Genomic DNA, 27862 nt, shown 5'->3' with positions numbered 1-27862 from the left:
CTTAACTGAATGCATCTTGCTGGGGGGTTCACTTACATGAGCTAATGGAATCCTTCCCGGAGACCCGCATGCAAAGAAGCACTTTGCGTGGGTTGAGCAGTCATGGACTGTATGGAAGTTGGTATAATAAGGGCTGTACAGACATGATTTTTTAAATGTTCACAAGCATCACGTGACGGCTTCCTTACGCCAACTTGACCCATGAGGAGACTGGGGCCCAGCAGGAAAAGTCAGCCGAGGCCTCACAGCTGCTGAGGCCCAGAGCCAGGCATTCAGGCTCAGGTTCCGCCACCTCCCAAATCCATACTATGTTTGGAGCCTGTCACCAGAAGGGGAGAATGAGCATTGGTGATGGATAGTTCCTGGTGGTTCTGCTGACCCTCACCTACTAACTTGTTCATTTAGCACCCTGTCCTGAGTGCATCCTGGGGCCATGACTGTGTGGGTGCCTCTAGTCCTTGATGAGAAGGAAAGGAGGAGGCACCTGCCCAGGGTTGGGTTCAGGGACTGCTTGCCGGGAGAGCTGCCCCCTGCATTGGGTTCTGAAGGGCAGACGGGGGTGAGGAGTGCACCCGGCAGGGAGTGGGAGGGGTTTTCTGCACAGGGTGAGTGATGGTGTGAAACTGGCACCCAGGGAGGACTCCTGGCACCAGAGCCTGGGATTAGTTCTCTGATTCACGGTCGATGTGGGGCAGGCGTGGGATCAGGAGTTGGCTGTCAGAAATGGCCATGCAGAGAGCCAGGAAGGTCGGCGGAGGGTCGTGTCCTCTCTCTACGCCGTCTGTAGTGAGAACCCACCGACGGGCTCTGGCAGCACAGTGCCATGACCGGCTAGCAGGGGGACTTAAAAGGAAGGCCTGGGCCACTGCCTCAGGATGGGCCGTGGGGAAACAGGAGGACGACCTGCCGCAGAGGCCAGTGGAGCTGAGGGCCTCACTGCGGTGGTGGCCCAGGGTTAGGAGGGAGATGGACAGTGGGAGACGTTCAGAGGCTGGAGTGTCAAGCCTGGCGGTGGTGTGTACATAATGTGATGAAGGAGGGGGAGGTGCACAAGGAATATTTTAGCACTGGGCTTTGTGCTAGTCGGCTTTCTCACTGCTCTGCCCAAAAGACCTGCCAAGAACAACTTAGGGGAGGAAATGATTGTTCAGGGCTCCTAGTTTCAGAGGTCTCAGTGCATCGATGGCTGACTGCATTCCTCTGAGCCCAAGGTGAGGCCTGGTAGGGAAAGCAGCTCAGGAGGCAGAGGGGGCTCTGTTCTCCAGGGACTAATATGAACCCCGAAAGCCCAGGCCCCAGTGACCTTCCTTCCCCGGCCACATCCCACCTGTCTCCAGTGAGCACCTGTTCATCCGCGTCAAGATTAGGTCACAACTACAACTCTCATCATCTAGTGGGCTCACCTCTGAATGCTCCTCCATTGTCCCACACACTGAGCTTTTGGGGGATGAGGGACACATCCAAACCATAACAAGATTCCCGGAACTCGAGGCAGATGGGAAACTGTACATATTCTTTTATGATTGAAGGAAAGTAAGAGGAGGAGACTGAGTTTTCTTGCAGGCTGCAGAGAGGAGCTGGTGAAAGGCTTCCTTCCTATCTAAGTGCTGTCCATGTGGAGACGGTAACTGGAGACGGGGAGCAGAGGAGATCTGGGGCAGGGCGAGGGTTAAGACACCTACGACGTGCTCAGAGAAGGAGGCGAGCAAGTGGGTAAGAGTAGGATTGTGGCAGCCCGGGGAAGACACTCAAGGAAAGAGGGCGTGGCCCCTAATGTCACATGCCTTGGGGACTTAATGTGCAGAGAAAGCCCCTGGAGGGCGTCGAGGGCCAGTTTTAGAGGAGAGGAGAATGCAGAAGAGGACTGTCCAGGGTGATGAGTTGGGCTTAGTGTCAGGCTGCAGCAGAGACAGGGGCCTCCTGCATTCTTGACAGAAAGGAGGAGGAGGACCTGTGCACAGAGGCAGGCGAGTTTGTGGGCTCTGGGCTGTCCGTATAATCTGAAATCAGAGGCAGATCCATCAACGGGGGGAGAGGATGGGGCTGGCAGCCTTGCAGTCAGTCTCGTGGGCAGATGTGAAGTTCTGAAATAGTTTCCAGGGGACGAGGGAGATGCAATTAGGAAAAAAGAGAAAGATGCGCAGCTGCACAGGGAGTCCTTAAACTTGAGACGCCATTCATCTCCGTGGTCACGTGGTGTTCTCCACCTGAACTGGTGGTTTCCAGGTGAGAAGTGGCTGGGTTGGCTCAGCTGGGGGTTGTGGCGCTGGGTGGTGACAGGAGAGGACAAAGTCGGGGCAGGATCCTTGTGGGTGGGGGAAAGTCTGCTGAGGTGCTAGAGGATGAGGTATTGGCCGGCGGGGGGGTGGGGGGGCAGGAGATGTGGGAGCATGAAGCAGAGCCTTGGGAGCAATCAGAAGGGCCAGGGCCCTGGGGTCGAAATAGTGTCCAAGAAGAGACGCTAAGAAGAGCTGAGTGCGGCTGGATTTCCTGAGTCTCAAATCGTTGCCATCAAGCTGTTCTGAGTGAACGTTCCCCAGAGGAACAGTGGCCAAAGTGGACTGGCGGTAGTGACGGGAGAGAGGACCAAAAGCCTGACCCCTACATTTAAGCAGATTATCTGACAAGTAGGAGCACACTGATTAGGGAATGGACGTCAAATACTCGCAAATAGGCTACATCCAAATGTGGGGGGGATCACTGCCAGACAGACGTGGGTGAAGTCACCAGTATTAGCCCCAGACGCGCCCATCATCAAGGGAGGCAAAGGCTGATTCCAGTGTGCACCTGGGGACCTCAGCCCTGACCCAGGGACTTCCTGCCTCCTTGGGTCCCTTTTGAACACTGCGCCCTTCGCCCAGTCTGGATGAACTCCTGGTTCTCCACGTGCTCCCCAAGCCCACCCTCTAAGCTGCCGTCCACAGGGATAGTCCCACCTACTGGTTCTTTCCAAGTCCTCCGCAGACTCCCGCGGCTCCCCTGGTCACTGCACCTTTGCAAATGTCCTCCTTGGTTACCAGACCTGCTCTCTCGCTTCGGATGGTCCCCTGCCTCTGCTTCATCTTGACCCGTTGGCTCTTGTTCCCTTTTACTGTACAGTGTCACTCGTCCTGAGAGCACTTTATCATCCTCGCTGGTCAGTGGGTCCCCGTACACAGGGGTTAGAGCAGGGGCTGGCAAACTCTGTATGTAAGGGGGCGGCTGGTCGATCCTTTAGTTTTGTGGGCCACACCGTCGCTTTGGCTAGGACCCAACTTGCTGTTTCGGTATGAAAGCCCGTGTAGAGGGTCCCGTAGGAGATGCGCCTGCTGTGTTCCAATCTAACTTCATTCATGGGCACACGTTCAAATCTCAATATGATTTTCATATGTCACAAGTGTAATTATTGTGTCCATTTTTAACCACGTGAAAATGGAAAACCTATACTCAGCTCGTGGGCTGTACAAAAGTGTTTGGCCCCGGGCCGTAGTTTGCTGACCCTTGGTTTAGAGTCCCTTCGTGGCTAATAAGCACTAAACATTATTGAATGAATGACCCATGAACTGGGTCATTGAACCCTAAGTCACGAGGGCTTGGAGAACAGCGTTGCTGATCGGTTACAATAAAGTAATCAGGGGTCTTGGGATTCTGCCTGTGGTTACAAGTTGTGTGAATCTGAAAATCTTTGCTCTAACTCAGTCACACAGCTCATAAGCATCAGAGTTGAACTTGAACTTGGGTCTTCTTCCCCCGACTGTAGGGCATTTTTTCAGCCAGGATGATTTTGCAGGAAGCCCAGCGCTGAGCAGCTGCCCGATGGGTCCTCCCAGTCCTCATTTCCTCCAGAGTCTCCACGGGGCTCTGCAGTTGTGGATTCATGTCTGAGGTGGGGATAATTGGTCTGGGTGAAATTGGACGGACAGTCGAGGGTTACGTCGGCTCTGTTTTCTGAAGCAGCTGGTCTTATCTGGCCTGTTCCCATCGGGGCCTCCTCCCCCACACTGCCTCCTGGTAGTCGCGTTTTTAACAGTGGGCAAAGCTGTGTTTAAGCTTATTACTGTTTCCTCACCATTAAATCTTCTGTTGGCTTCAGTATTTCAAAGGATCCTCTGGCTGGAATACTTTAGGGCTCAGACGAGCTTGGAGCAAAGTAGTTTGGGGCCAGAGCTGAGCCAAGAAAAATGATTGTCAAAGTAGCATCCTATCTAAGGAGAACTGAAATTCTGATCCTTGTGCATTTCATCATGGCAATGGAGTTCGCCCGTGCAAGAGGGCTTCGGCGCACGTCCTGTAATAACTAGCAGGGCCCCAGGCTCGCCCCAGGCTCCAAGCTCTGGCTCGCCCTTTCATTTGGAAGGAGGAAAACGTCCATCTTAAAGATTTAAATTTATTATTTTGTCCTAGATACAGAAGCACAAAAGCCCATCTGAGACCTGCTACTAAGTTCCCAGCACTTCCACACTCACAGCCCAATAACTTTTCATGGGCAAGAGGATGAAATGCTTTTCACCTGATCGATACCCCCAGGCCTGTAACCTTATTTTAAAACTCTGTGGACGGCCGTCAATGAGGTTAGCTTTGAACCGTCCAGGGCCGAGATCCAAATGGAATTGGCTCCTTTACATAATGCTGACTGAGGAAATCTCTGAGCTTTGGCCTCTGCCATCCCTGGAGTCCGCTTTGAGGCATTGAAACTGTCGGCCGCTGGAGGACCTGGGACTTGCCTCCTTTGATAAGTGGTTACACACTCCAGAATCTGGTCACTTTTTAAGGTCTTTATTTTATTTTTTTAAGTCCTATTGAGGTAGGACAGATGAGTCGGGGCACAGAGGAACAGCACGGAGCAGGTCTGTTGGCTGCAGCCAGGTTCAAAGGGGGGCTTCTGGCTTCCGTCGAATCCCCCCCTGAATCCCGAGTTCAGAAAGTTTTAGAGCTTTATACCCAGGGCGTAAGAGGAGGGGCTCAGAGGCTCACATCTGTAGAAGTGGACACAAAAGCAGTTTGTCACTGTTCTGGACACCCACTTCAGGCCAAGGACACCCTCTGGGAAAATCCGTGTCAGGGAAACAGAGAGTCCCCTCCCCTTTCCCCCCACCACCTGGTTCCCTGGACCTGACTCTAGTCCTTCAAGAGGCGAACGCCTTTGTGAAGGCCCCACCCAGGCTGGAGACCTGGAGCCCAGACCCTGCGCACACACCGTCCACCTCGAGAGGGACCAAGAACAATCATGCTCACAGAACTTTTGAGGGTCTCTGGAGAAGCTTAGTTATGGCAAGGGTCTCCTGGGTGGGGGTCTCTGGCCTGCTTCAGGCTGTTCAAAATGAATTGGTTATCCCAGCAAATGAGGGACCCTCTCAGCGGCCATCCCAGGGAAAGAGCCGGCCTCCTCCCTTGACCGACTTCTAACTCATTGGCAAGGCCGTCGGGGAGCAGAGTCGCTGAACATTGTCCAGGTAAGCACTCCCCCAGAGAGCTCTTCACTCTGCCAGATGGAATGGAATTTCACTTATTTTACAATTGGAAGCTACACTGATCTTTGAAATTTACCCAGAAAAAAGTACATTAGAAGGTCAAAAGAAAACCTTTTGCCATGTTTCTAAATAGCCTTTGTGAAGGCGTTGAAAACGACAGGCATCATCCCTGGTGTTGTACCAGGGGACCGACCTCGGGTCAAGTTCCCCCCAGCATCCCGAGCTGGGCCCCCGACCCCGGTTTCAACCCCCCCCCCCGTTTCACCCCCGGTGGGGCCTTTCCCTTTGGGTCTCTGCTCTGTGTGCACTCTGCCTTCCTCCTTCCGCTCAGCAGCCCTTGAGGAGCTCAATCAAGCTTATGTCTGGGTTTTGACACTAACAGACGCAGCAGTGTGAACAGGATCGTGCGTTTGACTGCTGGTGTCTCACGTGCAGCAGGAGAGTCCAGGGGGGAGACAGAACCCTCCCTCCCGTCCCTCTATGCGCTATGCGCTGGGTGGAGGTCACGGCAGGGGCCAAGCGGTCTCATCGACTTTCCTCCTGGATGGAGTCTCCAGGTCACCTGTCACACAGGCCACCTCGGCACAGCTGGCTTTCCCCCGCTCTGTTGTTCCAACTGCCTTTGGATGTCCAGGGTGGAAGTGGCAGAATCTGAGCCCAAGGCTGCAAAGGGAGAGCCCGCGGCTGTGCTGTTAGAAGCTTTTCTGTGGTGAAACTCAGGGTCTTAGAGGAATCAGCTCACAGGCCCACGGAGCGGGAAGATCCCTGGTGCAAGAGAGCAAACTGCAGGACCACCACCGCCTCCTCCTCCCTCCTGCTTGACAGGCAAGGAAACCTGAGTTTCTCCCCCAGAGGGGAAGCTCTTCACTCTGGGGAACAGAATCCAGGTGCGGCCACTCTTGGAACATGGCACGGTCCCTTACAGGGGGCTAACTCCTCGACGCCCCGTCGATCCATGGAATGTTCCCTCGACAAGGCAAATCACTCATATTTCTCTAGATATTTTCCAAAGCAAACATGATGTCCACCTTGCTGTACTGGACCCAAGGCTCAGCTGCCAGATGCCCTCAGCTGGACTCCGGGTCCTCTCACTTGCTGTTTGATCTTAAGTTCCCTGTTTTTCAGTCTGTAAAATGGGGGTGATAATGGCCTTTTCCCTTCCAGGACTATGAGGGTGAAACGGGAAATGCCCACAGGGGTGGGCAGCCCCTCAATAGACGCCGGCGATGACCCTTATTAATTACTCAGTAATTATCGTCATATTGTTACAGCCCACGGAGGGCGGGCGGGCACAGAAGTTACACAATGAAGGACCCTCAAGAGCCTGTTCGGAAAATTAATCAGTGATTATGAAAGAGCTGCTTTTTTACTTTTTTGCTGATTTTTCGAGTCTCTGATGTTATATCATTCCAATGCGGAATCAAAGAGGAGAAAGAAAACACTATTAACAGCTTAGCTAATTAACAGAACACATCACTTTTAAGAGCACACAAAGAATTAAAAGTAAACCAAAGAAATAGGACTTCTATCCGTCCCCGGGGACCCGGGAACAGAGGCGTTCCAGAGGACTGGAGATAATACACGACTCCTAGAGGAGAAGTAGCTCCCTGGGCCGCAGACTTTCATTTTGAAATTTAAATTTTAAACTTGAACATGCATGGAGCTGTTCTTTCGCTGGCTGAACCCAAGAGAAGAATGGATGCAGATGCGCAGATTGTTCCTGGAAACGAGGGAGATCAAAACACGTCTCCGTGAAAGACGAGCCCGTGCTGGGGCCTGGGACAGTCGACGCTGTTATCCACAGAGATATGAGATCATCCTGAGAGCCGTTATTGTAGGAAGAAAAAAAACCCACCGATCCAATGTGTGCCGTGTAACAATTAGGCAATTCAGAAATTTCAACTGAGAGGAATTTAATTAAGACTCTAATAGCTGATTAAGCTCGTTTAGATCTGCTGGCAACTGCACTGGTTACGTAAGTAGCCCAAGAAGAAAGGTTTCCATCCTTATTTGAGGTCCCATTTGATCCAAAGTTCCGATCCTCCTGATGCTTCTCCAATAGGGTTCTTAGGCCACCGGAGCCCAGTGGAGGCTGCCTGCAAAGTCCAGACCTGGGCCTCGCTCCCAGATCTGCTGATTCTGACTCCCCGATGCAGGTGTCTGCGCTCCCAGTCAGTCCCCAGGGGAGGTTCTTATTCATGTAAAACTCCCACGCACCCACCAACTCTCCATCAGTGCACTCAGGACAGTGCCGTCTCTCAGCATCTGGCCAGCAGTGACCTAACCAGTGACCACCGAGGCCCGGGGGCATCCTAGCACAGGTGGGCCTGGCAAACACCTGCTTCTCGGCAGTGCCTTTGTAGATGTTTGTTCGAATACACCGCGTAGGGGAAACGGAGTTCCACCGTGACACGTGGTTTTAGCACACTAACTGCCACAGACGATCCCGAAATCAGATATTGGTGAAAAAGAAAAACACGGCCTCCATTCTCAAAGTACTCAGAGTACCAGACAGTGCTCGTTTCCACTCGCTATCAAGCCACAGGGTGGATCTGACATCTTAGTCGTGGTTTCCAGATAGATCAAACTCAGATCTGCTTTTGGTTTCAAGCGGCAACTCAGAGCCCAGAATTACCTGCGTGTAAACCTGCTGTCAGCAGGGAGCGTCGGGTGTGCGTGCGGAGGTGTGGAAGTGCTGCCCATCGACATGCTGCCTACGTTAGATCACTCCATGTCTCCTTCACCGCCATTCATCTCGGCCTTTGGAGGACTTGATGTTTCAGGTGGAGGGAGATTGGCCTCCCATTCGCTGTGTTTTTCCTCCTTAACTTCGTCTTCCTGAAGAGTTGATTACTCATATCTTCTCCAGCTTGGGAGTAAATCACCTCTTATTACCTGGAGCAAAATGTTCTCTGATGTCTTGCCCAACTGAAGTGTTTGTTTTAAAGCCTGTCCCCGTGGTGAGGAGATCACCCAGCGAGCTCCCCGGGCCCCGGTGGGCCTGAGAGCAGGCGGCAGGCACTCTTCTGCCTTGGTCAGTTTTAATGAATCTCCTCTCTGATTTTCAGTCTTGCAATCCCTATTGACTGGTCTCCAAGGAGAGGAACTGGGTAAACAGGCAATTTCCTCTTTTAACTTTGAATTCTAAGTAAAAATGGATGCTACGCCGTAGTCAGAACTGAGTTCAGTCCAGCAACGGTTTTGCGACTGGCGGGGGCTGAGCCCTGTGCTACCAGGCGGCCAGGACAGTCTACAAGGCTGTAGTTCAGGCCAGCTGGACCTCCCTCTGCACCCCCCAGTGGGTCAGCCTCTGAGTCCTGTTGAGGTCCCCTGAAGTCATGCCTGACTCACCGCTCGGCTTTCTGTCATCCAGACCCTTGCAGCTGCCGCCCAGCCCATGTTAGCCACACCCCTTTCCCTGCCCTGCATTAGGAGGAAGGGTCCCCAGGGACCTCTCGCAGTCAGGGGTGTGACTCCCCTGCTTGAAATCACCAGTAAGTCCCCTGGCCTTGCCCACACACTTCAGCTGTCCACAGGCCAAAGGCGAACCCTAACAGGAACACGTGGTTTCTTCTGATCTGCTGCCTGTTTGGAATCACTTCCTGTCGGAAGATCTCTTGATTCTCCTCGGCAACAGGAAGCTCTCTTCTTCCCCAGCCTCCTGTCTCCTCCCGGGTGCAGCACTCATCTCCTTTCACTGCTCTCCTCTGCAGCCAGACAGGAAGATCGCCTCCAGGGACTGTTGACAGTGTAGCTCCAGGGCCTCCGCAGTGCCTGGCACCTGGCGAATCCCCAAATGAACCAACGTGTGTTGAGCTCATGCATGAACAAAAGAGAAAGTTCTAGAGACTCAGGAAAGGTAAAAAATGAATTCCAGCTGGGGAATCAGGCCCCAAGGAAGAACTGGCATTCGAGCCACGCCCGAAAAGAAAGGGTAGGAGGTCAGCAGGACCAGGGCGCTCCAGACACAGGCAGGAAGCGGGTGTCATCCGGGGTGCGTCTGGTGAAAAGTGCATGCACCCTATCAGCTTAGTAGAGCCTCTTGTCTGTGTGCAAGAGCGTGCATGTGTGCACAGAGGTGTGGGCGTAAGTGTGTTCGGTGTGTGTGTGTGTGGTTGTGAGTGATCATACTGTGAGCCTGAGTGGGCAAGAGTGCTCTTGTGTGTAGATGTGTGTTGTGTGGGCTTGCGTATAGAGGTGTAGGTCATGAAGGGCAGGGGCTTTAGTAGTGAGTGTGTGTGGGTGTAAGTGCATGTATGTGTGAAGGTGTGCATGTCTGCGTTTCAGTGTGAGATGGGAAAAGGGTGGGGAGTGGGAGGGAAGGAGGGGGGAGAGGTGGATTGGCGCACACCCACGCAGAGAGGTGGGATTCTGTGCACAGCCTGCATGGTGGAAGGATGTGAGCAGGGCCGGACCCCTGAGTTGGGTACTTAGAAAGACGATCGTGGTGGGTGGCTTTGGAGATCAAAAGACCAGTTATGAGGCTGTTTTAATTGTCTCTTGTAAGCATTTCATAAGTAGATCAAATAAGATCAAACGCTCATCTCCCTTTGAACGAAGAGCCGCTTGCATCTATTAACCTGGTTTCTCCAGCCTTCTGCAGGTGCCGTGGTGTCTGTGAATCTATCCAGACACGAAGGGGTAGGTAGGAACGCGAGGCAGCTTCTGGAGATGGAATCATCCACGCTCCCAGAGGCCACTGGCTGAACATGTCAGTGAGCAATTGCTGCCCTTTCCTGGAACGCTTTCTAGGGGCCGAGGAGCAGTGAGCCTCCTAAAAAGCTCCATATTTAAATTTTATTAATAAGAATGGATGAAAAAAGTCATTACAAAGTTAATTTTGCCTTTCTATATTTCTTTCAGCAGAATCACTGTTCTCCATCAGAGGTCATTGTTTCCCCTCGTCCTCACCACTTCAGCGTATTGGCTGAAAATACTCAGAGGTTTATCACCAAAGTTCAGTTTATTTTGAAGGTTAAGATTTTTTTCCTCCCAAGTGGCCTCTTTGACTGTCCAAGAACTTGAATCCTGGGGTAGAGATAAAAACAGTGGGTCCTTAACTTCCGCTGTGTGTGCAGTTCATGGGGATCAGAGCAGTGCAGGCGCGGCCCCCACATGAGAAGGGCCCAGTGGGGGTCGGCAGCTAGAGCAGCACCGTCCCTCCTGGGGCCACCTCCCTGATTCTTAGCCCAGTGTCCATCCTCTCAGAGGTGGTCCCGGCAGGACCATGCATCCGTGTAGTCCCCCCAAGGAAACCCATTGGCGCAGCTTAGGTCACGCACATCACTGGTCCCATGGCTGTGGCTAGGGGACTCCATGAACCCATTTGCCAAATAAGGGACATGGGCCTTCTTGAACTTGGAAGCCAGATGTCTCCAGGGGAAAACCACTGTGCTGTAGCCAAGGTAGTCAGGAAAAGGATGTGGACAGGCAAAGCACTGTTTCTTCTTTTTATGTCCTTCAGACACAATATGCACTCCCCTTTTGAAGTCCTCCCCGTTGATTTAAACAGAGCAAATGAGCAAGGCAGAACAGCGCTGGGCATGTGGTTCATGCTTTGTGACTAACTTGGGAATCAGGTCCTCTCAACCACCCTGTGAGTCGCGCCGTTGCCTCATCCCATTTTTAGTGACAAACTGAGGCAAAGAGACAGGAAGCAATTCACCAAGTGGCACAGTCGGTAAGAGGCCATCTGGATCCCACGGCAGACTGAATGGCCCCAGGGTCACATCCCTGGCAACCGGGCCCCTCTGTCTCTAGAAATGTGCTTCTTATATTAAAATATTCCCTTTTGAATTTCGGGAAAAAAATTGTATGAAATTTTTAGTTTAAAATAGTTTTATATTTACAGAAAAAAAATATTTTTACATATAGCACCTCCTCATGTGCCCTGTGCTCAGTTTCTCTGGTTGTTAACATCTGACATTAGCATGGTCGATTTTTTCACAATTAATGAGCCAATGATATACCACCGTTAGGTAAAGCCCGTGCTTTGTTGGGACTTGCTCAGATTTTATCTAATCCCTTTTTTCTGTTCCGTCTGATTTCTGATCCAGGAAACCAAGTACATTTAATCCTGATATCTCCTTGGCTCCTCTCAGCTGTGACAGTTCCTTAGACTTCCTTGTTCTTTGATGACCTTGGCAGATATCTTCTAGAATGTTCCTCAGTGAAGACTTTTATGTTCCATGATGAGACTGAGGTCATGGGTTTCTGGAGGAGGCCCACGTGGGAGGACGTGTGCCGTGAGCATCTGGCAGAGGTGGTGTTTGCAGAGGTCTGCAGGGTGAGGTCAGTCTTTGTTTCCAGAGTGAAAACCTCAGATTGTTTCCTCGGTGATTCTAAGATGAGTCCTGGGTTCAAAGCCTGGTCCTACCCGTTTCAAACCAGGGCGACTCCCTGCCTCAGTCTCCTCGTCTGTGAGAGGGAGAGGGTGAGAGCTGCGTGTCGTCGCGGGTCTGGCTTAGGACCACAGGGACTGATCTTTCAGCCAGTGTCAGAGCCTCTGAATGGCAGAAATAGGGGCCGCCTTCCTCACCTATGAGCCCTTACTACTCTATGAGGCAGGTACCTTTAACACAGACACCCATTTCTGAGAGTGACAGGGAGTGAGCCGCGCTCTTCATTCTCGCTGTCTGACTTACATCCTGCGGTGGCCCTGATGGCATGACCTGAGCGAGGCTTGTCCCTCTTCAGTCTCCTCATGATGTAACGAGGGTCGTCATGGTTACCTGCTTCCTGGAGCTGCGCTGAGGATGGAAATGCCTGGAGTCCCGTCAGCACTGTTCCCTGAAGCCCATGCTCACACCCAGCAGTGTGAACAGTGACTCGGTCATCAGTGTCCACAGCGCGACAGCAGGAACGTCGCGGAGCCGGTATTTGGGCTTGTGCCTCTTTCTAGAAGGTGAAAAGTCCACTTGGTGTGAAGCCTCTGGCCTGGGGCCCACTGGTTCTTGCAGCTCGGAGGGCTCTGCGGACCCCACCCTGTGCCCCTCAGCCCTCTGGTGGATTCTCAGAACCTCCTGCCACCTTCTCCAGAGGCAGGCGCGTCCCTCTGCCCTGACCGTCCAGAAGTAAACATCGAGCGAGGAGCGCTACCCTCCCCCTCTTCTCATTCTCTACTGGTACCTGGTCCCGAATCGGGGAAGGGCTGAGAAGACAACTTCGCCCCTGTATTTTACACAGAAGCTCAGATCTGAAAGGCCCTAGGGGTCCCCTAGTCCAAACCCAACCCCTCATGTCCTGTTAGAGGTGCGGAGGCCGAGACCAAGAAGAGGACCCGTCAAGGGCACGTCATGGCAGGAACTCGGGTTGGTCTCCACTGCCTCGGTCTGCGCTTCCCCTGCAAAAGCTTCTCGTCTTCTCAAAGAGAGACTTAGTACATGTTGACTGAAGGACAACAGGACCAGCAGGGGACCTTCTGTGGGCCAGGTACCGTGTGCTCGCAAAGGTTTGCTGTCCTTAACCCCCGAGAACCCTCACGATGACTGTGCAATGGAGTGTTACCATGTGGTGTTTGCAGAAACCAAGGTTGTTCAAGGTCACGTGGCTAGGGTCGGGCAGGATCTAAATCTGCTCATCTGTGTTATGGACGGATGGAGATGTCCCCCAGCAGCTCATGTGTGAGACAATGGAAGGAGGCTCAGAGGTGAAGTGCTTGGGCTACGGCAGCCTCGGTCCAGTCAGTGGACTAACCCCCTGGTAGGGGTTGGTTGAGTGGGGACTGGAGGCAGGTGGGGCGTGGCTGGCAGTCGTGGGGGACGTGTTGTTTCTGGTGAGTGGAGTCTCTCTCTGCTTCCTGTGGATGTCTTCGATGGCTCTCCTCCCCCAGACCCTCCCCACGCTCTTAGCCCCACTTCAAGCCCTCAACGGTGGAGCCGGCTCTCTGTGGACTGAGACTGTGAGCCCCCAAATAAGCTTTCCCTCCTCTGATTGTTCTCTTAGGTCTTTTGGTCACACTAGCAAAAAAAATCTGACTGTAACCGACTGACTCTGCTGAGTCCAGGCCATTCATGAGGCTGAGCCCTTTCCTTCTGCTCCACGAGAGGGAGGATGGGGAAGGGTCCACAGCACCGAGGTGATTCCTGAAAATTCAGTGGAACCCCTCCAGGCAGGCGCGTGAGCCTGGACCCCATGCCGTGCACAGGCGTGCCTTCTGTCCGGCTCCTCCTTCCGTCTAACCAGGCCTTCGGCCACCTGTCCCCGGAGACCTTCCCTTTCTAGCTCCAGATACAGGCTCACGTGGCCGCAGTGGCTGCGTCGTTCACCTGCTCTGAGGTCCTGGTCTCTGCCTCAGAAAACGTGGAGCTAAAGGAAGGGTGCTGTGATCTCGGTTTGGCTCACTCCTCAGAGCAGCTTTTTATGGGTCTTGATGTCAGTAGAGTGTGGAGTGCATCATGGAGAAGGGCCTTGGAAAAGGAAGAAGGTCCATTTTAGAGAACAGCAGGGGTGGCACCATCAGGTCCAAGGTGGAATGAGATGGCTAGCTACCGGTTTCAGAGTGCGCAAGGCTCTTCCATTTGGGACACAATTTCCAAAGAGAAACGCTTGGAGTGTGGAGGCTCCAAGCCTGTTTCCTGCCCCTGCAAACTGGGGTTAGCAGAGACAATGTGAGGATGGAGACCAAGGCTTCCTGACCCCCAGTTCCGGGTTTTTCCCGTGGAGTCTTGCTTTCCCTGTGAACACCGCAGGGTGGCTGGATCGCCTTTCCAGGTGCTGAGAGCACGGTGCCTTTGCTGTCCAGGGAAATTTAATTCCCAGGACTGTGCAGACAGCCACCTCCATGGCTCGGAGTCTGGGAGACGGAGGTTGCTGGGAGAGACCCTCGCTCCCCGGTATTTTGCTTTGGGTGCGGAATGCCAACGCTCAGCCTGTCCTCCAGCTTCGGATCTGGTAGACAGTCTTGGAGTTGGGACTCTTGGTGTTTGAGATGGGTCCTGAAGAAGCTGTGGACTCAGGAGAGAAGGAGAGAGCCCTCAGGATCTGGGGCAGTGTTTACCCAGAAGCTTCCGTTCCTGATCAAGCACTCTCCACCTGCCACCTCCCTCCGTCCTCCTGGGCTGACACACGGGTCCTTGCATGGATGTGACGGGAAGCGGGCAGCAGCCGGGAGCTAGGAAGACACCACACTCTGGAGCTGGTGACTCTTTCCCCATGAGTCACTCTGGGGCTGGCTCTTGTCCTTGATGTCTGGTGTGCAGTGAGGCCAATGCATAACCAACTAGTTCAGGGCTCGTTCAAGCCTTGATCTATGTTATCTTGGGATGTCAGGAGCCAGGTCTGCAAGGAAGGAAGGGCCTTGTAGGTAGAGCGATGTCATCATTGCTCAGTTGGTAGAAGCACTGAGTATTTGACGGGAAACCCCGTGGAGTCAGACAGCCCCGTGGTGTATCTCATTCTGCACCTGCTTGCTGTGTGACTTTGAGCAGCTCACATAACCTCTCCATGCTTCCCTTCCCACCATGTTGGATTTGGTGGAATTAGACTAAGTGGTGAGACGGACACCCTTCCTGAACACAGAAGTGTCAGCTGTGACCTTGTTATGATCATAGATAGTATCAACACGCTGTGGTCGAGAGAGATGCAGAATTCTAGATTTCTAGGAAAAGCAAGAACCACTTTACAAATAAGCTGACATTTGATCTCTGTCTCAAATGCCAACAGCAACAGCAACAGAATAGTGATGTCACGTGCCTCGCTGGGTGTCGGTTCCGTGTGTGATGGACAGCAGTGGCTCATTCAAACCTCCCTGCAGTCCTTAAAGGAATTCTCTTTTTTTCTCTCTGTATTTTAACAGAGAAAGAGAAGCTCAGAGGGGCCAAAGGACTTTCCCCAGCCTGTTCAGCTAGAGGGTGAAGCCAGTAAGAACCCCTCGTTCTTCTTCCCTCGTTCTACTTGACCCCCAAAGCTGTTCCACTAAGCTACCCAACCTCTCTCAAAGGTTGTGTTTGAGTTTTCAAAGACAAATGGGAAGAAAGGGGGTTAGTATAACATATTCCAAAAGGAAAAAGTGTGCAAATCTTTGTATCTGTGTTCAGCATTATTGGTTAGATCTCTGTCTTTGCTAAGTTGCTGAGGCTGGCTCTGAACTTGCGATCCTCCTGCCTCAGCCTCCCAAGCCACTGTAATAACCCTATTATTGCAGCTGATTGGTAGCTCTAAGATGGCAGAAGTCTCTCTAAGAACAATCCAGGATTGTTCCTCGGCTGGTGCCAGCACATAGTAGGTGTTCAGTGGATCCATGTGGAATGAAAGAAGAATCCGATGGGCCCCATGTTCTCCTGAGCCCGGGTGGCACATACGAGCACGTTGCAAAGAGCTCTGCTGACCTTCCTACCTTAAGGAGACAGGGTCACAGAAGCTAGAGCACGTTGTGATCAGCCACATGGGTGTTTCTTTACAGCCAGCCCAAATGATGAGGCAGTGCAGGGATCAGGGACCCGCCCCCTCCTGTCTGGTGCAGGGCGTCTGAATCTCCTGAAGGGCCTCCGGTTGGTTCATTTCTGGCCACACTATGTCGCGGGGGGGGAGAGGTGAGTGGGTCACGACGGCTCAGACGGGCCTGCGCCTGCACTTAGCTTTGCAGACCAGGTGTTTTCCTGGAGGTGGGTGTTACAGACGAAGTGCTGACCTGCGGTGTCAAGCACCGTGCGTGGGAGCAGGAGGAGGACGGCGAGAGAGGCCGTGGGGCAGCTTCCTCCCGGCAGGAATGTGAATAGTGCCAATAACCTGTCAAATAGAATTAAGGTGCAAAACCTACAGCCTTCAATTTGCTTTTGCTCGGAGGCCGACTGCTGCTCTGAGGGGATGCAGTCGATTCTGTTTTGACAGGTCTCCGTGTACACTAAGCGGCAGCGTCTCCCCTCTGTGCAGATTAACCAAAGTTCAGCGTAATTTGCCGCTTAAACGGGAGCTGTATCCGGGATTGGAGGGGTGCTTCTCCTCCCGCCACCTGCTGTCCCTCTGGGTCGTCCCTTCCCCCAGGTCGCTGCTTTCCTCGCCTTTCCTCTTGTACTTCCTTAGCTCCTTTTTACCTTTGTTCCTGTCTCTCCTCTGTAACTTGAAGAGAAGGTAGGAGTCTCCACCACGTGCCAGGCATGGCCCTGTTAGCCTCCCAGGTGTGGCTGGGCCTCTGTCAGATGACGGGGCGGAAGCTCTGGGATTCAGATGTGCACACCTCAGAGCTGCAGGCCGGTGAGAGGCGGAGACGGCCTGCACCTTGTCATCCTCCGGGTCCCTGCTGCTTCCTTCGCTTCAGGGGTCCCGGGGAGCCGTGAGGGTGGCAGTGCCGGGACGTCCCCCAGACGTGCAGGTGTAGTGGTTCCAGGCGGGATCTGGGAGGTGGGGCCGCCCGGTGCTATGTACCCTTTCCCTTTTCATTTCTCTTAGCTCCTAATCGTGCACATGTTGAAGTTCGCGGCAGGAACGCCCTCAGGAGGGACGCTGCCCCCCAGGACGCCTAGGGGGCGGGCCTGGCCCTGCAGGGAGTCCTGGGGCAGGAGAGCGAGTGGCCTCTGTGTTTGATGCAGGTGGGGAAGTGGGAGAACCAGAGCCTGAGCCTGCGGCACGCCGTGTGGCCCAGGTACAAGTCCTTCTCCGACTGCGAGCCGGACGACAACCACCTGAGCATCGTCACCCTGGAGGAGGCTCCCTTCGTCATCGTGGAGGACATAGACCCGCTGACCGAGACGTGCGTGAGGAACACGGTGCCCTGTCGGAAGTTCGTCAAGATCAAGTGAGTGACGGGGGCTGGTTCTCTTAAATCGCGGGTGTCGTTGCCAATGGCACATCTGTGGCTGGATGTGAGTGTGACTCAGAATGACCCCATTACTACAGTAATCACACGATAACAGGTCGGCAGACACACCTGCCGGGGACACGCCACGCGGCCTTTATTGAACTCCCCAAGCAACAAGGATAGCCCTCCCTCAGTCTTGCTGGAACCATGACTTCCGGGGTTGGCCGTCACCCCTCATCCTAGCATGTCCTTCTCCCTCATCTCCTGGGTGTCCCCCAGACCCATCCTTCTGAAAAATTTTAAAAGTCTGTCTCTGGCTGGTCACGGTGGCCCACACCTGTCATCCCAGTGGCTCGGGAGGCTGAGGCAGGAGGCTTGCGAGTTCAAAGCCAGCCTCAGCCACTTACAAGTCCCTAAGCAACTCAACAAGACCCTGTCTCAAAATAGGAAATAAAAGGGGCTAGGAATGTGCTCAGTGGTTGAGTGCCCCTGGGTTCCATCCCTGGAACCAAAAAAGAAAAAAAATGTCTGTCTCTGAGGCTCAGGACAGGCACATACCTGGTGTGACTTTCAGATGCCACCCAGGTGGAGCCTGAACCTCTGCAGCTCCCCTGCTCACCCACAGCGACCTGGGCTGCCTGTCACCTCCTGTGACCCTCTGGTAGGGCTCCGTCTTCACGAGCCCTTTGGGAACCCAGGAAACGCCATGGCCCCGGCTTTCCTGAGCCAGCATGGGCCCAGACCCCCCCCCAGGAGAGCGACTAGAAGGGAAGGCCTCTGCTGGACGGAGTACTTCCCGGTCACCTCCTTTCCTTTCCCCTGGGGCCCTTCCCCCTGGTCTTTAAGCTTGGCCACGGCCTCCCCAGGTTAGGCCAGCTCTGCCTGTCCCTGCGGTGCCCGGGGTGGAGTCCATCTCTACCCGTATCACCTGCCTTTACAGTTTATAATTCGTCTGTCTTCCCGCTGGATGACAAGCCACCTCCGTATGGGGACTGTGCCTGGCTGATCTCTCAGTCACAGAGCACAGGACCAGGGTTGCGGAGTGCCCAGGACGAGCAGGCACCGTGACTCCTCCACTCCACACTCTGACTTTAGTCCCCCCTAGTCAGGATGCAGGCCCCGGATCTCAGAGCTTGGGGTCGGGCGTATATTTTATATATATGTTGGCTAAATGTCTTATGAAGGCACACTTTGGCTTGGAGAAAATTTTATCTACAAGGTCAACTTCTTTGGAGGTGAGATTCTGAATAGATCATGAAGGGAATAAATAGATCCATCCTGAATAGGCCTCCCCACTCCCCGCGTCCCTCACCCGGGCTCCCCTTCCCTGGAGATGCATAGGAAACTCATCAAGGAAAGGCAAGCAGATGACCCCACCTAGGGACATGATGTCTCAATAACTTTTGCTGAATTCCTCCACGATTAAATAGCACAGATGTTGTTATAAATAAAAATGTAAAAAAAAACCCAAAAGGTCAGTACATTGATGCATAAACCTGCATTAAGTGCAGTCCGTGTGTCAGGCGCGGTTCTGGACACAGAGGAGACGGGACCTCTGGTCCTGTCATAGACAGTCAGATCCTGACTCTGCCCGTGAAGGAAGCCGGCAGCGCCAGGTGATGGTGGACCTTGTGAAACCACAAACCAGGTGTCATGGTCAGAGAGCAAGGGGTCTGTGCGGCTCTGGAGGTCACCCAGCAGTGCTCAAGGACAGTGTGAAGGGTAAGGAGGCGGGCCTGTGACGGTGCGCAGGAGCCTCCCAGGTGGAGGAGCACAGGAGCAAAGGCCCTGGGGAAGGAAGGGGCAGCCAAGCTGGGGACAAAAGGACACCCGGGGGACACCGGGGGAGCTGGAAGGGCCTGGGGGGAGAAGGAGGGAGGTCGTCCCAGGAGGTGTGGATCTGCGTGGGCGTCCTGCGGGCAGAAGTTGGTCAGATGTGGAAAGAATGACGAAAACTGAGGGCGCCGTTGGCAGGACACCTCCTTTCCCATCACGGTACCCCCAGGTTTGGATAGGGCCCACGGGGCCTTGGGTGCTTCACAGTCGATAAGAAGAGTTTGAAATCTTTAAATTCGGTAGCACTGGAGCTGGAAACAAGGGGTCAGCCGTACCCGAGTCTGTCGGTGTGAGGAGAAATCCCCAAACTGAATTGCTCTCCCTAAAGAACCGACGTTCCCCTTGAAGACGAGAAACGGCTTAGCACGTGCAAGGGCACGATTTTGGCTCCTGTGGGGCGGGAGCCTGCTCCTTCCTTTCCTCCATGGGTGGTCTGGGCCTGGGCCTCCAGGTGAGACTGGGGTCCGACGTCCTCGAAGTCAGTGGAAAAAATCACTAGGGTGCCCTGACCCGGCATCTACACGAGTTAGATCAATTGCATCTTCCAAAGTAAGGGCTGAGGCAGCCCACGGTTGAAAGGATCTCTGTTAGACACGGCGTTGTGTTGGTTTTCTTGGCAACGCTCCCCAGGGACGAGCCTGGTTTGTCACTTCTGGTCAACGTGGAGTCCTGGGGGCCTGTCAGTCTCCTAAAAAGCCAGAACCTGCACCCATGGCTGTAGGTGTAGATGCACACCCTCTGCCTTCAGCGGTGCCTCTGATCCCCACACTCTCTGGATATCTGGGGGATGCCTCCAGAAATACGAGGGAGAAAACTCCCCCCATTGAGAAATAGCTGTGCTTCTATTCCCTTGTTGTTCTACCCAGTTTGTTTTTTTTTTTTTCCCCAATAAGCTCCTCTGCTTTTATAGAGCTGTGATCGTTCTGTTTGTACCTCCGTGTAATCGACTCTTTTTTTCATGACATGGAAACATGTTTTCTACGATGGGGTTGGATTTCCATAAACATCATTTTGATGCTTTTTTTTTTAACAGTCCAGTGTGTAAATGAGCCCCAAATGGAATATTCAAACAGAGCACGTATTTCATGACCTCAGCGACTCCAGGGCAAGGTTGAGCCAAGAGGATGGCTTGGTTCGAGGTGGACTCAAGTGTGTTGTCCACAGAGGCCTTGACCTTCCTGTGTGAGTGGTGAGGGGGCCTTGGCCACTTGGTTTGGGAAGACCAAGTTTCCTTCATTTTTAGAAGTATCTAAGGTCCGTGTGGGTGTTCTTGGAATGAGACTTTGTCAGGTGAGTAACGCAGGATGGAGATTCCAAGACACGGGAGATTCTAAGCCGGCCCTCAAGACGGCAGCACTGTCTGGGTTGAGACAGGGGTTTTCCCGGTGGACAGCGTTTCCCACTAGAGTGTCACCTTTTATACTTCATGCCATCTGGGTAGACGGGGAGTGTTGTGAATGAGCCCTCATGGACAGCCGGCTCTGCCAGGAGAGATGGTGTCCACAGCTCCAGCGTGGGGTAGAACGCGGGTCTCCTGGTTCTTGGGAGGTTTTTCAGAACCCTGCCCTCTTGCCTTCGGTTTCAAGACTTTTAAGTACAGGATAAAGTACAGAGGATCTCACATCATCCTCTCCCCAGTTTCTGAGAAGCTTTATGATTGACTTTTAGATAGAGCCACTGAACACTGGTTTAAAGAGGTTGTGTGTTATGCACTCTTAAAAGTACGCTGGGCAACTCTTGCTTGCTTAATGGGGTGAAAAACAGCTCCTGATTCAGAGAAATGTCACGGGTCAACCCAGCCGGCAGTGGCCGTTAGCTGAGTGCCTCGCCAGGAGCCATTCCCCCACACGTTACAGTTGTCATGATGACCGCTGTGATGAAGGACGCTTCTGCTCTTGCTGTCCTTGGAAAGGCCAGTTCCTCCCTGAGCCCGGCTTCCCCATCGGGAAGGCACAGGAGACGAGCTGGCCAAGTGCAGAGCCCCTCCCCACCCCTCCCGCCCACCCTCGCTGACCTTCTGCCGTCTTGGGGTTTCCTTCACAGCAATTCAACCAACGAGGGGATGAACATCAAAAAGTGCTGCAAGGGGTTCTGCATCGACATCCTGAAGAAGCTCTCGCGGACCGTGAAGTTCACCTACGACCTCTACCTGGTCACCAACGGGAAGCACGGCAAGAAAGTCAACAACGTGTGGAACGGGATGATCGGGGAGGTAGGTGGGCGCCCGTCCCGCAGGCCCTCCCCAGGGGGCCGGGCGGCGGGGCAGAGCCGCAGACCCCGCTCCTTCTCCGCCTCCAGGTGGTCTACCAGCGAGCGGTCATGGCGGTCGGCTCACTGACCATCAACGAGGAGCGCTCCGAGGTGGTGGACTTCTCCGTGCCCTTCGTGGAGACCGGGATCAGCGTCATGGTGTCCAGGAGCAACGGCACCGTTTCACCCTCTGCCTTCCTAGGTAGGTGGACTTCCAGGGGCTCCCGCCGCTTTCCCACAAGGGATCACAGCTGCTCCGTCCCCTTTGCTCATAGCCTGTGGCCAGACTGGACCTTGTTGGGTTCCGTGTGACCAACTGTTATAGTTCAAGCTTGGCCCCGGGGTTTCATAAACCGACTTCCAGACCACTCATGTATCATCGAATCAAGCCTTTATTGAAGCACACCGGTGGCGGCTGACCAGAACATAAAGCTGTTCCCCTGATCAGCCCCGAACAATTGCAAGGGTGCCCCTTATAAGCCTGAAAACCGCAAAAGGGGTGTATGGGGGTCTAGCCAATGCAAGCCAGCCAGGTTACAGACGCGGGACAGTGCAGTCAAGCGGAGGGGAGCCTAACCAATCCCAGTTAGCCCAGTCACCCCAGTTACAGAAACAGAGCCCGTTACCCTAGTTTCAGAAACAATACCCCATTGGGTACTTTTGTGTTCTTAAAGGTCTCTATAGCAAAAGGAAAAGAACATCTTGCCCCAGTCATGACTCTTCCACTTGGCCTGGAGTCATAAAACAAAATGGAGTCCCATTTGCTCCCACTATCACAGTCCAGCATCCTCCAGAACCTCTTGCACTTGAGTCATTGCCGTTCTCCGCCTGCCCTGCCCCGTGGGTGGCTTTCACTTGTCTTTCTCTGGGAGATTTCTGCTGCGCCTACTCAGATACTGGTCTGGACTCTGTAGAGCGTAAATTAGTAGATAATATTGCTGAGAACCCGGCAAAACATTTAAAAAATGAGTAAGCCTGTCTGTCCACAGTTGATTTAAGTCGCCGTGAACCCCCGTTCAGCATCCCCCACCGTCCTCCGCACCCACCTCAGTGGCAGTCGTTGGTCTGCGAGAAGGAAGGGAGAATAATGATGAGCACACCTGATTCACGCCCTCCTCTGTACTCAAACAGGAGCAGTCTGAAGAATATGCGCTGATTTAAGATTAATGGAGTCATGTTCTAAATGTGCCTGTCCTTTAAGCCCAATGGTTTCTAAAGCAGGACATTCTTTTAACCATTTCATAAATTTACACGTTTACAGGAGACCTTTGTTTCCTAAACCAGGGTAGGGTGATGTGTTTCTGTCCTCTGGCTTCAGCACCATAGCTGGGTGACTTGGGTACCCTGGCGAGAGCGGTGGAACCTCTTTAAAGCAGAGTGCTGTTGGCTGTTTGGCTATTATAAATGGCTTTTTAAAAGTCGCTGTCTGAGCTGGGGCTGTGGCTCAGTGGCAGAGTGCTTCCTAGCACGTGTGAGGCACATAGGAATAAATAAAAGATAAAGGTACCTCAACGACCAAAAAACATTTTAAAAATGAATGAATAAAAGTGGCTATCTTGTGGAAGATTGTGGAATTATGAGCGTGATGATGATGATTTTGTATCAGGGATTAAACCTGGGGCACTTAACCACTGAGCCACATCCCCAGCCCTTCTTAATATTTTATTTAGAGACAGAATCTGACTAAATTACTGAAGGCCTTACTAAGTTGCTGAGGCTGGCTTTGAACTCACGGTCCTCCTGCCTCAGCCTCCCGAGCCACTGGGATTACAGGGGTGCACCACCAGGCCCAGCAGAATTCAGATGATTAATTCTTCCTTAGCATGCCCATAGAAATGGGTCAAACTGTAATCTCTAGAGTAGAACTGCATGAGAGAGAGAGAAAGGGGGTAGGGAGAACAGTGCTGACGTCAACTAAAAGTCTTACACTTTTCCAGAAACAAAAATCTCTATTATGGAAAGTTGCCGACTGGAACCAACCTGTGGAACCAACTGCAGGCCCTGGGTCTGGTTCCTCCAATGTCCTCTCTTATGTGTGATGTCAGCGCCGTGGAGATTCCGTGCTCCCTTCTCCCTGCTGAAATGTTGACTAACAGGGTCTTGGACCGTGCCTCGCTCTCGGCAGCACGTGGACTCACTACTTCATTTTGATAATCCAGTTAAGCTGCCGAAATCCTTGCCACTCACTGCATTCGATTTTGCAGTCATCGCTTCAGTTTTTGTACCCTTTACTGGAGTGACGTGGAGCTTGACACGTACACACTCAATAGGCTCCTCGCGTGTCCCTTTGCCCCGTGTCTGACATGGAGACAGACACCTGTGTCTTCATAAGGAGGAGTGCAGTCCTGACGCTCCCCAGAGGCCCTCACCCTCAGTCACGCGAGACTGCTCTTCCCGTTGTCTCCCAGACCCTTGGCAGAGGGCTTTGCCCTGGAGCTCGAGAACAGGGTGCAGGAAGTGGGTTCATGGGACAAAGTTGACAGAAATGTGGTTTTTTTTTTTTTTTACAAATTGTCTTCAGATCTACTTAGTGAGCCGGAGAGAACTTTTTTCCAATTCAATCAGATCAATTGACTTGACTTGTAAACTGGGTCACTGATATTGAATTTGGCCTCAACCCAGTTTCTTTAGATGTTTTTTTTTTTTTTTGTCTTACCTGCATCAGAGACCATTTCCATAAAAAGTCAAGTATTTTGCCAAATTTAGCAAAACCACCCCCCACTTTTCCTGCTGTATATTTTAAAAATAAAATAAAATATAGCCGGAGGAAGCAATTTGCAAAGCTGTTTTTACACAGGAGGTGAATATTTTCCCTAGTCACTAAATTACGTCCCTGTTTGACTGACGTTGTACCCCCTTATTCACGGCCATTATCTGCAGGTTCTGAAAGTCATAATGAACCGTGCTGAGCTACATTTTCCCATTCACTGGCTCAGTCATCTGGAAGAGCCCAAACATTCCAAATCTGATTGCGTTGCTGTTCATCATTCCCTATTCTGTCTCCTCCACAAACTCCATTAACTCACACCGGAAACACTTGCAGGTAATGCCACGGAGCTTTTGTGTAAAAATGGTTCGTCAAGGACAGAGATGACATCTCTTGTAACATTTCCATCCAGTTAATTTTGAAGACTTTCCAAGCAATTTGAATTCTTTAGCCCAAAGTAAAGCTGACCTGGAGTCTCCAGGATTGAAGTCTCTCTGTGGTGGATGCTGGTTCTGGCTTAAGTCATTAGAGGATATAATCTGCACCTGTTTAAAATGGCTCCGGGTTCCTCTGTAGCTGCTATGGACCGTGTCCCGCTGTTGCCCCAACACTTTTCTTCACTGTGGGGCACGTGTGTGGCGTCTGAGGATAGCGGTTCTTCAGGGTCACTAGCAGGTACTTGGTACACTACAGCCAGAGCACTGCAGCAGAGCCCCTTGATCTGTGGGCCATCTCACAAGCCAGGGACAATGTTGTCAGTTCCAAGTGGGACACCATCTTGTTGCCAGAGCAGCTGTCCTTGAACTTTCTGACCAGTGTGTTAGTGGGCGGGATGCTTATGCCCACGGAAGTCCCCTGCAGGAGTGCACACTCTGACACGTGAGCAGAAGGGCTCAGCACGGGTCCCCCCGATCCTGTAATGTTATCACAGCCCACAGAGAAATCACCTGGTTCATAAGTGGGTTTTATCCACCGAGCACAGCGCTAACCCCGCCCACCGCCGCCTTTTCTGGCTTCATCCTGAGATCAGTGATTCCCGTTTCCTTGGACCATTCACCTGCTGGGGCTGCTTCCACAACTTGGCCATTGTGAACTGACGTGCCTGCATCCAGGGAAAAATCACAGGAAAAGTGGGAGAGGGTCCCACAGAAATAGAAGGGAGATGGGTGGAACAGAGGAAGAAGGGGGTCAGGGAGGACAGGAAAGGGAGGAACTGTGGAGTGAAGTGGACCGGACTGTGCTGTTCACATAGAGGAATGTGCCACGCCGAAGCCCACCTTTACATCTGTCTATAAATAGAAGGAAGACCAGTGGGTAGAGGAAGGGGACAGGGACAGGGAGGCAGGAGGGAACAGGGACCACGGGGGACTGAACAGCAGCAAATCACACTCCATGCCTGTGCGATCAAGTCAGAATGAACCCCTCTCCCGCGTGGCTCCAGGGCACTAGGGGAAACCCAAACCCGCTGCTGCATTCGCCATACTGTGTATGTACGTACGTGGGAAAGGCACACCGCCAAGCGTCTTAATGCTCACGTACGTGTAACGAGAATCACAAATGTCTAAATGCTCACGTCCTTGTCACAAGAATACTCCTCCGATAAGGCACACCATGCCATCAGCACGCCAGAATTGACAATTAGTTTAACATCTCTGTTCTTGACTATTAAATACTTTTAATCTCCTAATTACTCATTTACTTATTCTCCCTTTTGGATACACCTCATTACCAAATTCATGTGATTCCAGAGGCCTAATATTGTCTATGACTCAAGCCAAATCTAAGTAAGATGAATTCTGTCAAGGTCTCCCGGATCTCTGAGCTCCTCTGTGTTAAGCCAGTTCTGTTGTTACCGGTTGCTTCTTAATGTATTCGCGCTATCAAAATCAGGTTGCCCGGCACTTGTTCTCGTTTTCAGGTCACAGCGTGGAGTTCAGGCCTCAGACGTGGTGGTTTTGTGCTAAACACTGAGCTCCTTGAGGAGGACTTTGCATTACTTCTAGCTGGGTGCGGTAGTCATAGACTAACAGTCTGCAATCAGCCTCATTCTTCATCATAAATAATAAAAAGCTCATTGTTGAGAAGCATTATTGCCCTTACGGACCCTCAGACACTGTTTGCTTATGAGGAACGGGGTGTTAGGTCCACGGTATCCGTGTCTGTAAGACTTCTTCCCAGTGAGGCAATCAAGGGCAGATATACTCATTTTTGAAATTTTAGTCTCTGTTGATTTTTTAGCAAATATATATCAAAAGTAGATAAAATGGCTTTCATCAGCTAATTTTCACATCCTCAACTGGGTTGAATCAAAGGGCCAATTTATCTTGCGTAGCGTCTCTTACCCTCCTAGAGTGTTATAAGCCTTAGAACCCCGGGACTTGGCCAGCCCTTGAGATCTCTGCCTACTGCCTCAGTGATGTGGAAAGAGCTGGCGAAAGTGACTCACCGTCTACCCACTGACTGCTGCCCGTCTAGGTCTACCTGCATTTCTTTTTTTTTTTTTTTTTTTTTTTTTTTTTTAAAGAGAGAGTGAGAGAGATAGAGGTAGAGAGAGAGAGAGAATTTTTTAATATTTATTTTTTTTAGTATTTGGCGGACACAACATCTTTGTTTGTATGTGGTGCTGAGGATCGAACCCGGGCCGCACGCATGCCAGGCGAGCGCGCTACAGCTTGAGCCACATCCCAGCCCCCTACCTGCATTTCTTAAATGATGCTTTCCCATTAAATTATCACGTGACACGGTGTCCTCAGATGGCTTCCCCTGGCATGTAAGCCCCGGTGCCTGCACCAGCAAGACTGACAGGCTCCAGAGCTCTGGTCTGCATGTAGCAGGGGCCAAGTGGAGAGTCACAGTGGCAGACCATGACCTTCTAACATCCTCCTCAACCCGTGATTTTGGAATCCTTCCCGACAGGTTGTCATTCCCCCCTCACCTCTGAAATCCCTACCCACCAGCCCACCAGTGTGTAAGAAGTGCAGATGGAGAGAAAACTCAAAACCAGGCCAGGCTGCAGGAGTCTGTGCTCAACCGTTTGTCCCCCAGCTTTGTTCTCGGGAGGGTCCTGCCATCCTGTGGGATCCGCAGCCTGTTTACTTACATTCTTCTTTCTCCTTTCATCTGACCATTCCTTTTTGTTTCTGTTCTCCTTGATCTGAGTTGCAAAATGTCCTCTGCTCTTCTCTGGTTTGATCATATCATATGCAAGCTTATAAAGTATCTCAAATATTTTAGAAAATATATAAATGTGTGTGTGTGTATATATATTTTTTTTTTTTTTTCTTCTTAATGACTGGCTTCTTTTGAATGATCATTTTCCAGTTAGAGAAGTTCGGCTGGTGAGCCCGCACATCACATCCGGGCTCCTGGGCCGCGTGGAGAGCCGCTGACTGACTGCTTCTGTCCCCTGGTCTGTCTCCCTGCAGAACCCTTCAGCGCCTCCGTCTGGGTGATGATGTTCGTGATGCTGCTCATCGTCTCTGCCATCGCCGTGTTTGTCTTTGAGTACTTCAGTCCCGTTGGCTACAACAGAAACCTGGCCAAAGGGAAAGGTAAGGAGCCTTCATCAGTAGATCCCAAGTCCACCTTCCTCACCCACTCGTAATGAGGATCTGGCTTCTGAGTACCTCGTCTCACGTTGCTATGGAACCCCCTCCTACCAGTGGTGCTGGACCACAGAGGTGGCTTGGCATGTCACACAAACATGGTTCATTTTCTGCAGCTAAAAAAAAAAAAGAAAGAGAGAAAAATGAAACCTTTTAATCTTATAAGGAGAAGTCAATCATTGTTAGATGAAACTGTTGATATTTGATTTGTTGAGGAAGCCGCTCTGAACAAAGGTATTTTGGCAATTAATTAAAAAGGCTGTGTCAAAAGAAATAT

General features: G+C 52.2%; 1 protein-coding gene across 2 annotated transcripts in view; it reads left to right on the top strand.

The window, feature by feature from the left end:
- Nucleotides 1–27862, top strand: part of Grin2a (glutamate ionotropic receptor NMDA type subunit 2A) — a 335101-nt gene that overhangs the window by 239684 nt on the left and 67555 nt on the right. For both annotated transcript variants that reach the window (XM_058579798.1, XM_058579800.1), the window contains 4 exons: nt 16979–17184; nt 21067–21235; nt 21322–21475; nt 27406–27531. In XM_058579798.1, coding sequence (XP_058435781.1) covers nt 16979–17184; nt 21067–21235; nt 21322–21475; nt 27406–27531 — 655 coding nt within the window. The remainder of the gene's footprint in view (nt 1–16978; nt 17185–21066; nt 21236–21321; nt 21476–27405; nt 27532–27862) is intronic.

Source organism: Marmota monax, unplaced genomic scaffold (genome assembly GCF_021218885.2).
Source record: "Marmota monax isolate L192 unplaced genomic scaffold, Marmota_monax_Labrador192_F-V1.1 WCK01_AAM20220418_F8-fsc00035, whole genome shotgun sequence".
Lineage (NCBI taxonomy): Eukaryota > Metazoa > Chordata > Mammalia > Rodentia > Sciuridae > Marmota > Marmota monax.
Note: the sequence above shows the minus strand (reverse complement) of the source record. Positions and strands in the feature narration are given on the sequence as shown.